The sequence below is a fragment of the Vombatus ursinus genome, unplaced genomic scaffold (assembly GCF_900497805.2).
Source record: "Vombatus ursinus unplaced genomic scaffold, bare-nosed wombat genome assembly UNPS02011700.1, whole genome shotgun sequence".
In the NCBI taxonomy this organism is placed as follows: Eukaryota; Metazoa; Chordata; class Mammalia; order Diprotodontia; family Vombatidae; genus Vombatus; species Vombatus ursinus.
In genome coordinates this window covers 92,209-101,807 of record NW_020951478.1, presented here as the reverse complement: position 1 = coordinate 101,807, position 9,599 = coordinate 92,209, and the positions used below count along the sequence as shown (strand labels likewise).

At 43.0% G+C, this 9,599-nt stretch overlaps 1 protein-coding gene and 1 pseudogene across 1 annotated transcript in view; both read right to left on the bottom strand.

Moving 5' to 3' along the window:
* The window catches only part of CCNA1 (cyclin A1), a 34,779-nt gene extending 31,442 nt beyond the window's left edge, over positions 1-3,337 (bottom strand). The window contains exons 1-4 of the mRNA XM_027856909.1: positions 3,310-3,337; positions 2,941-3,213; positions 2,233-2,894; positions 1,622-1,807 (exon numbers count right to left, since the gene is read on the bottom strand). Of these exons, the coding sequence (XP_027712710.1) occupies positions 1,622-1,807; positions 2,233-2,894; positions 2,941-3,213; positions 3,310-3,337 (1,149 nt within the window). The remainder of the gene's footprint in view (positions 1-1,621; positions 1,808-2,232; positions 2,895-2,940; positions 3,214-3,309) is intronic.
* A 4,611-nt stretch (positions 3,338-7,948) lies between these two features.
* Positions 7,949-8,804, bottom strand: LOC114039214 (annotated as a pseudogene).
* Positions 8,805-9,599: the final 795 nt, after the last annotated feature.

The following is a 9,599-nucleotide window of genomic DNA, read 5'->3' as shown; positions in this document are numbered from 1 at the left end:
GAGAGAGAAAACTAATTCCAGATTCATGACTTTGGGGCGAATTGCTGTTTCTTTCTGAGCCTGCTTTCTGACCTGTGAAATGGATATATAATCCCTAACAGGGTTATATTGGGGATCACATATACCAAACACAGAGTTACTGTTCTTATTCCTAAATTACAAGTGCTGGAGTCCTGCTATCAGTGTGGTTATCTGACAACCCCAAAGCCACTCCAGCCTGTGGTATAGCCTATATCAGCCCTCTAGTCCTACCTGATCTGAATGTTTCCTTTTTCTTACACTAACAAAACAATCCTCCCTTGATCAAAGAGATGCCACAGGACTTGACTATCTGTATTCCAAGAAGTCTTCCATTCTCTCTCCTTCCCTCAAGAGAGTAACTGCCCCATCCCACCCATCCCATCCACAAGTATGATGTATTAAAGGAGAATTTCCACAAATCAAAGGCAAAACCAAAAATACTCAGAAGGAGAGGTGGGGCTCAAGATAAATGGTATTCATGCAGGGGTACCAGCATAGAATGAAATGTGGTAGCATGGAAAGAACACTAATCTATGGCCGTGTCCAGTCTCCATCAGTACCTGCATAACAATTATAGTTTTTGTTCTATAGCAATTAAGTGTATAAAGACCTTTTCTCACAAAAGCCTGGGAGCACATTATCAGAGCATCACAAAGCAGAAGAACAGCAACTGTTTGTTTTGAAGTTTTCCAGGTAAATTTTGGACTTCAAGGTTTGAATTAGCTGTACGCTACCCAGTAATATCTATTAAAAGCTATTTTTAGCAACAATAACTAGTCTAGGAGGCAACTGGTTGGCACAATGGATAGTGTTTGGCCTGGAGGTAGGAAGAGCCGAGTTTAAATCTGTCCTCACTTACTAGCTGTGTGACCCTCAGCAAGCCACTTAACCTCTGCCTCAGTTTCCTCAGCTGTAAAAATGGGGATAATAGCAGCACCTACCTCTAAGGGTTGTTGTGAGAATTAAATGAGATATTTGTAAAGCTCTTAGCACAGTGCCTGGAATATAGTAGGTGTTATATAAATGCTTATCAACCCTTCCATTCCCTTCTAGAAATCTGATGTGACTTCTGCCTGTAAAACTAAGGTTTTAGTCTGTTCCTGTGATCTTCCAACTTTTTTTGTCCAGACTTGTGATTTCAGCCATAGGAAGCTCTTAATAAACTCCCTCCACCAATGGATATCTCCATTTAGGGAGTTGCAGACAATAGGTAACTTAGCCCTTTTCTGGCAGATTCTGGATTTGAACTCATGTCGACCTGTCACCAGCCTAGTTCTATATCCATCATGAATAACAACACTTTGCCTGTTGCAATTCCTCACCTTCAGGAAATCGTCCAGACTTTGTGATGTGGCTTACAGAGTTCTGAGGCTACATTAATCAAGAATTCTATCAAAGGGCATTATGGGTAATGACAATCCAAGAGCTCTCAGTACTCCCACCGGGGTATTTTAAAGTGGAGGACTAAAGTTTAACAACAGTACTGATCAGTACTCAAAAAAAAAAAAGCCAACAAAAGACTCAGGTGCCTCAACCAAAATGCTTGATAAACAAGGATGTTCAGAACGATGGATGCTTCCCCCAGGGCTCTCGAAGTTACCTGGCCACGTGTCCTCCTGTACTGCCCATTTTCAGTTAGCAGGCCTAGTACAGTTCTTTGAGGGGGGTCCTGGACAGGGTGGGCTCTGGCAACCACCTGACAGATTTCCTGACTTCGGGCTGTGGGGGCCAGAGGAATCCTGCCCCTGGAGATGCTGCGACGCATTGCTTCAGTCTCCCCAGGCCACTGTGAGCAGGGAGAGACAGTTAAGCCAGATAATCCACCCTCTCCATTTGCCTCCCCACCGCCCAATACAAAGGTGTCCTTAGCGAGCCACAGAAAGGCTTTCCTTCCTCCAGTAAAGCAACTACTGAAATAAGGAGAGACAGCATTAAGGGTACAGAAAATGTTTTTGAATAAAGCACCCTAGAATGTGTCTCTTGCAGTCCTCGATGAAAACTGGGAGAAGTTTTGAGATATGCACAAAGCACATCTTCCTCCAAGAAAGAGCCTCCAGCCTAGAAATCGTTTCACAACTCAAGGGTACTAAATGTTAATTTTATTTGAACGTTCGTCTAAAGCTAGAACTTGAGAGTACTTTCCTACCGCACGTCCCCAGCCCCGAGAGCCCTCTTCCACACTCCCGAAACTCAAGGCAAACAATACATTACAAAGTGAAGGTCACGTCCTTTCCTTGGACACCGGAGAGGCGCTGCTCTTCGGCCCTCCGCCCACCGACCAGACAGGCGATGCCCAAACCAGCTTGGAACCCGCAGCGCTCCCTGGTCCCGCCTGTATATATAGACCTTCCAATTAACGAGTGCGCTCCAGGATTGGGGCCAGAGGGGCTGCGGGTGGAGTTGGGGGAGTGGGGTGGGGGAGGGGAGGGAAGGGGCGGGGAGAGTTAATAGATTCCAGCCGGGGCGCTCAGCTCCAGCTCCTTGCAGAAGCTGCCGGGAGGGCTGAGCACTAATTACTTTCAAGCCACCCGCGTCTGTTGAATCGGGCCAATCGAAGGCGCACCGGCCCTCGAGGTAGCGGCTTCCATGCCAACCGAAGCGGGCGTGCTGGGAGCCAGAGGAGCATCGCCATGGAGACCCCAGCGGACACGCTCCCAGCTGACCCAGGGCTATCCTCGGGCGTTCTGGCTCGGGAAGCCGCGCTAACGGGCAGCGAGCGGCGGGCGGCGGCGGCCCGTCCCCCGCGCTGTCCAGCCCGGTGCCTCCCCGGGGATGGGCGCCCCCCCCCCAGGACCGCCAAGCCGCAGGCTTGGCCCGCCGCCCAGCCTCCTCCCCGTCCGGGGTGGTTGCGCGGCGATGGAAGAGCGCTCCCCCTTAGACCGCGGCCCTAAGTCTTTCTGGAGCTTTGGAAGGGGCAGCCTCTGTGATGAGCCCGTTCCCAGCAACAGCTGCGAATTCCCTCCTCTAACGTATTTCCCCCGGCCTGCTCCCGAGGCCCGAGAAGCGGAGAACTTTGGCTTAGAAGAGCGACGCGAGGCCCCCGAGGCCGTGGGGCCGGGGCCAGCCTCGACTGGGAAGGCCCGGGGCCCACCCTAGCAGCCCGGTTTAGCCAGTTAAGCTCAAGCACCTCCCCAGCCCCCCCAGTCTGTTCTCCCCACCCGCCCTCCGGTACCCACACACCTATCCATCCTCCTAAGGAGCAGTTCAGGAAAGCGGCAGTTTAGCCAGGGGCCTCTCCGTCCACTTCAGTCTCATGCATTCAAAGCGATATCGGGTGTTGGACAAGGCGTCTGGCGCCTAAACCCGCCGGCGCCATGCCGGTGCTGGTCCACGGGGGATGCGAAGGCCTAAAGTTTAGAGGATGCACGAGGCCTTCCTTCCGACGCATCCTGGCCCTCACAGCGCAAAGGGGCACTTGGAACTCAGCGACAGCGTCCCCAGGAACAGGAAGGAACGAAGGGGGCAGGAACGAGGCCTGGAATTCTCCATGACCCCCGGACGGGGGGTGGGGGTGTGGGGGGGGCGGAGGAGAGTAGAGGACCAGACAGTGGTCCACATCTGGAATGCTCCAAGTGCACGAGTACCGCTAGCCCAGATGAAGTGCTGCTCTTGGACTGGTGAGCCTTCAAGGTGAGAAGCAGCAGTAATAATAATAATAATAATTAGTAACAAGAGTAGTAAGTAATAATAATAGCCAGCATTTATATACCATTCTATATGTATTGTCTCATTTGATCTTCACAACTCTGGGAGACGGGTGCTATTATTGTAGCTATTTTATCCCTATTTTACAGATAAGGAAACTGAAGCTGAGAGATGTTACCGAGACTTGCCCAGGATTGCACAGCTAGGAAATGTCTGTGGCAAGATTCAGGACACTAGGATTAGCTGTCTCTCCACTAGGCCACCTAGCTATTCATTTCCTCATTAATTTTTGAGAAATAAACTTCCAAAATCTTGAAGACTTTTAGTTCTTGCTAGTATTTCCAAAAACAGAACTACCTGTCCAGATTGATTGGAAGGATACCTGTCTTTCTAAGGAGTGTGCTTTCTTTCTTTTTTATTTTTTTATTCAGCTTAATTATTAAATGACTCATTTCATCTTAACCTAGCTGTGCAGAGTAGGTTCACTTCAGCAAGAAGTTTGTAGGGGCAGTTTGGTGGTGCAGTGGATAGAGCACTGGCCCTGAAGTCAGGAGGACCTGAGTTCAAATCTGACCTTGGACCAAACACTTGACACTTAACTAGCTGTGTGACACTGGGCAAGTCACTTAACCCCAATTGCCAAAAAAAAAAAAAAAGTTTACCCAACGAGCCTTGTTTTCAGTTGAGTTTTTTTTTTTTAATATTTCTTTGGGAATCTCTATCTTATTCTCTGATGGGCTTCTGATGTTTTTATAAGAAACAATGCAGTACTAAAGTCTTATGCAAAAGATAATGGGCTCTAAAACATTTTTACACGAGTCACTACTGTTTGAAAGAGGAAGAATTAGAAGGGATCTATCCTGAAGTGTATACTGAGTATTGTGGTTCACAGACGAATATCTTGAAAGGAAAGTGAAATCAGGCTATACTTTTCCCCTCCTGAATTCTAAATGATAAACTAACATTAGAAAAATAAAAATTTATTCTGACATTAAAAAGAAAACCACCTTTTTGAATCCTGGCTTGAGATCAGTATCAAGCTTCAGTGGAAATAGCAATCATTAACTGAAGCAATTGGAAAGAGCATTGGTTACTGTTTAGTTGTAGCAACAGATACTAAGTGGGACTTTAATGATTTGCCATTGCAAGGTTTCTGTGTTAAGGAGTCTCCCTCTTTTACTCTGCAGAGAGCTGTTCTAGGGCTTCTTGGGCATCAACCACCCCATGAAATTGTTGTGATTTCTAGGGACGCGGAGTGCCCCCAGCAGGACTTCTGGGCAAGCAGCTTTCCTTGTGAACTCCCCCAGAGACTGACAACTATTCCTTAAAGAGATTAGGAAGGTTTTCCAGAATAGGAAATTTGCCTCAGCAGATTTTAAACACACCCATCTATTTCCTTACAAATGGTTCAGAGCCTTTGATCTGCCCAGGCAAATGTAGTGTATCACTATATCACTTTTTTTTTTTAGTATCAAAATAAAAGAGGAAGACTATTACAGAGTTCTGTAGCTCTGACATAAACCTCATGGTTTAAGCTCTTCCTTTAAGAGCCCAAGTGAGAACAAGATATAACCTACAACAAACATTCCTATACAAGCAGAAATTTGGACTGTGTGTTCACCCAACAAGAATCATTAATTCATTCAACATTTATTAAAGATGGACTCCATGCTGGAAGGAGTTCAGGGAAATAATCTAGTCCAATGTTTCCTTTTTGTATGCTTGTAAAAATATCTGTAAATTTGTCATAATACCCATAATGGAAATTCGTCCACTATCACCACCATCCCTCTCCACATTTACCCCCAGCCAGTACTAATCCACTATTATCTGTCCATCCATAGCCCCAAATCCCAATTTTATCATACATGATACTCACAACGGCCACTTTCCCTACTCACATCTCCATCATCCTGGTTAAAAATTGGCTAAGGAAAGTGAGAACACAGGGCAAAAATCAACCAATTGACAAGCATTTATGAAACACCCACTTTGTACGAGGCATTGGGGCAAGCAAAGGGTCCCTGCTCTCAAAGAGCTTAAGTTCTGTTAGAGGAGACGCATGTACACAAATAAGCAGATACAAATTAAAAACAACCTAAATTTATTTGGGAGGAGGACACTAGAGGCTGGGAGTGTGAAGGCCTCCTGAAGGTGTCACTTGAGCAATTTTTAAAGAAACAAGGGATTCTGTACACCAGAGTATTTTTGGATTATGCCAATATCCTGGAAAAGTAGTTGGAATGAGTGGTTAATCTAACTCCTGCCCACACTCAAACCAGACCATATCTAAACCATAGCCAACAAATCAGAGTATCATATTTCTAAAGATTTTTGTATGCCTTCATTTTTTCTTTAGTAATTCAAGCTAATTTAATAAACCAATGACCAAACCAAATGTAAAGATCAGCACAGCATTGAAAGTATTGCTGCAGGTTCTTTTTAGGTGTTCCAATAAGCAATATGGAATACTGTTTGTTCTTATTTATAAAGCACATCTAATTATTGGACTATTGAAATGACATTTAGTATTTAGATTGTTTCCTTATTGTGGTTTCCCACAATTTTTATAGTTCTTGTAGTTGGTTACATCTTAAATTAGAAAATTATTACATTGAAAGAATAGGATGAACTAGACACATATGAGCACAATTCAGCTCATAGAATCGATGCCAAAGTTCATTGTAGTCAGCCTATGATCACCTCTATTTCAGTTTGCCCTTCACAATGTCTTGTGAATTTAGATATTCATAAGAATAAATAAAAATATTGAACCAGCACATTTAAGGAATGGTCTGTTTCATTTTTCCCAGTGCTGACTATTGCATTACACATAGTAATGAGAGCTAGAAAGGATCTCAGCGGCCAGGTAGTCCAACCCCCTCCTTGCACAGATAAGGTAGCTGGGGCCCAGAGAGGTTAAGTGATTTATCCAAGATTACACAGGCAGTAAATAGCAGAGCTGGGAATTTGAATGTAGGTCTGACTTCAAATACAATACTCTCTCAACACATTGTCTGTCTTGTATATCTATTGATTTTAAAATTATGCTGTAAAAGGTAGCTAGGTGGCACAGTGGAAAGAGCACTGGCCCTGGAGTCAGGAGGATGTGAGTTCAAATCCAGCCTCAGACACTTACTAGTTGTATGACCCTGAAAAAGATGCTTAAATGTGCAATGTGTTTATTAACTGCCTACCTTTCATATTCCTGATCCAGTTTCTCCCAGAATACTCTCCTACCTATTGGCTAATGCTTGATGCTCTAAGTGGATAAAGTACTCAACTTAGAGTGAGGAAGATCTGAGCTTGAATCCAGTCTCAGACATTTACTAGCTCTTTGATTCTGGGCAAGTCATTTGACTGCTCTCAGCTTTAGTTTCCCGCTCTGTAAAATGGGGATAATTATAGCACCTACCTCACAGGGTTGTTGTGAGGATCAAGTAAAATAAAATATGTAAAGCTCTTTGCAAACCTCAAAATGCTACATAAATTCTGGCTGCTATTATTATTAATGCCTAAAATCAAAATGATAATATTTTTATAGGTAAAAAGTAAATTTTTAATAGCTAGCATGTATGATAAATATCTTAGATTTAACTACCTTAACTTTGGCAGCCCTGGCTGTTTAGTTCTCCTTTCTTTTTTTTAATTTTGTTTTTAATTAATGGAATAAAACAAACATTTCCATAACATAGTACAATAAAAAAGATGCTTGTGCATGAAACTGCAACTCTACTATGTACAACTTGCTATTCTTTCAAATATACAACAAAATTATCATGGAAATTTCTTTTGTTTTCTTCCCTCCCCTCCTCCCCTCCTCCCCCTGCCCTAGAAATGGCCTTTTCTTCTTTCCCTCTTTCCTGATCCTTTTTTTTTTAACTTTTGCTTTGGGAGTCTGTTTACTCATGAGACTAAAATAGAAAATTTTAACAGAAATTTAAGAGAACAACAAAAATGTATATATTGGTCCACAATTTGACATTCATGAGACATACCAGCTAGATTACATTGTAGTCAATTCATCGATTAATGGCATTACTCTTATAATTATTAAAATCTGCTTTAGGTATATATAATGAAAATGTTTTCCTTTGCATTTTTTGTTGTAGGTACAGTACTCTGGAGAAATTGTACTAATTCCCTAAGTAGATATGTGTATGTACATATATACACAAGTATCTATAGCTCTACATATGTTTTATATACAGCTGTAGATATACATACATATATATGCATGTTTGCAAAGTGGTACATGTGTACAGATCATCACACACTCACATATCTGTGAAACATGCAACACTGCAAATTTCTGGTCAGATCCCTCCTCATTTGTCATGGGCAGCACTGGTTCCCCTCAATTGACCTTGATTATGTAAAGCTTCTAGCTCTTTCTGGGTCTCACCTTCCATTCTTCCAATAGTCGGGTCCATCCACTTATCAATCCAACAAAAGAACTGGTGGTGAAAGTTGGTAAATATTATTTTTTCTTATTTTTGAATTAAGTTTTCTACTTTACTCTGCAGATCCCACTACTTGAATTTGATGATTACTAACTTGTAAACACACATTTGAGGACAGTCTTGGTTATTTGCCTGGCCTTTCTTCCAGCTGGGTCCCAAAGGTCCTCTCTTGGTCTTGACTGATTGGAATAATGCTGGGTCTTCATTCAGTTTGTAATCTGTAGGTTCTACTTGACTTTGGTGTGCAATATCAATATGAACAATTTCAACCATCTTCTATGTTTTAGAATCTAAATTATGTTCATTTTCTATTGTTCCCAAGTCTGATTTCTGCCAGGTTTCAATTTTTGTGAAGAAGTTGTCTTTATATATTCATTTATCACAATTGTTCTACGGTAGGGATATGCATTCCCGGCTTTCTCATGAAATACCGGGAGACTTCAGAAGCAATCACCCTGACCAACCCAGGAACTTTACTCTTTAAGTGGTAAATCTTGTATGTGTGCTGCCGCTTCTCTCCATCCTTCTCATAAGGTTCATTCCTTAAGGCTTTAATGCCTTACCACCTCCTATTTCATTTTTGCTGACTTCAACCACAGAGTGAAGTTGTCCAACCTGGTATTCTTGAACTAAACATAATAAAACCACACAGAATTTCTTAATCAGCATCAACATTCCTTCACAGCTGCTATCCTGGCTGCTATTGCCACCCACGGCCACTTACCCAGCCCCACCTCCCCATCCCACTGCCTTCACCATCCCACCCTTCCATGGGGATAGGGGGTGGAGGGGTGGTCAGGTCCCCACATCAGTGGAGACCCTGCCCCCTCCCTTAGCTGGCACCACATTGGTAACATTTGTAAATAAGTAACATGTTCAGAGAGGTGACAAAAGTGACATTTAGATTTAGGATACATAGATGGCATTTTCTTCAGCTCATTTTACAGATGAGGAAACTGAGGCAAACAGTGTTAAGGGACTTGCCAAGGTCACACAGCCAGTATGTCGGAGGATTCAAGCCTAGTTCTTTTTCACTCTGAAGTCAGTGATAAACCATGCTGCCTCTTAAGCAATAATAATCATTGAAACGTATATAATACTTTAAAGTTTGCAAGACACTTAATGTAATAGGCTCACAACCCTATGAAATAGATTCCACGAGTACAATTATGTCCATTTTACAGATGAGAAACTGAGACATAGAAACATAGCTAGTAAGTGTCAGAGGCAAGAGATGAATCCAAGTCTTCCTGACTGCAAGTTCAACATGCCCTCTCCTTTATCCACACTGCCTCTCTAGGTAACATAAGTATATTTCTTCTCTCTTAGAGATGAAAGACTGGGGCCCAGATTGGAGAAATATATTACCAGAAGTCATATATCATCCACCTTATCTCTAATCTCTTTTCTTTATCATAAGACAATTGGGGAGGAGCAAGAAACAATGGCCCATCCCCTTTTGAAGACTTG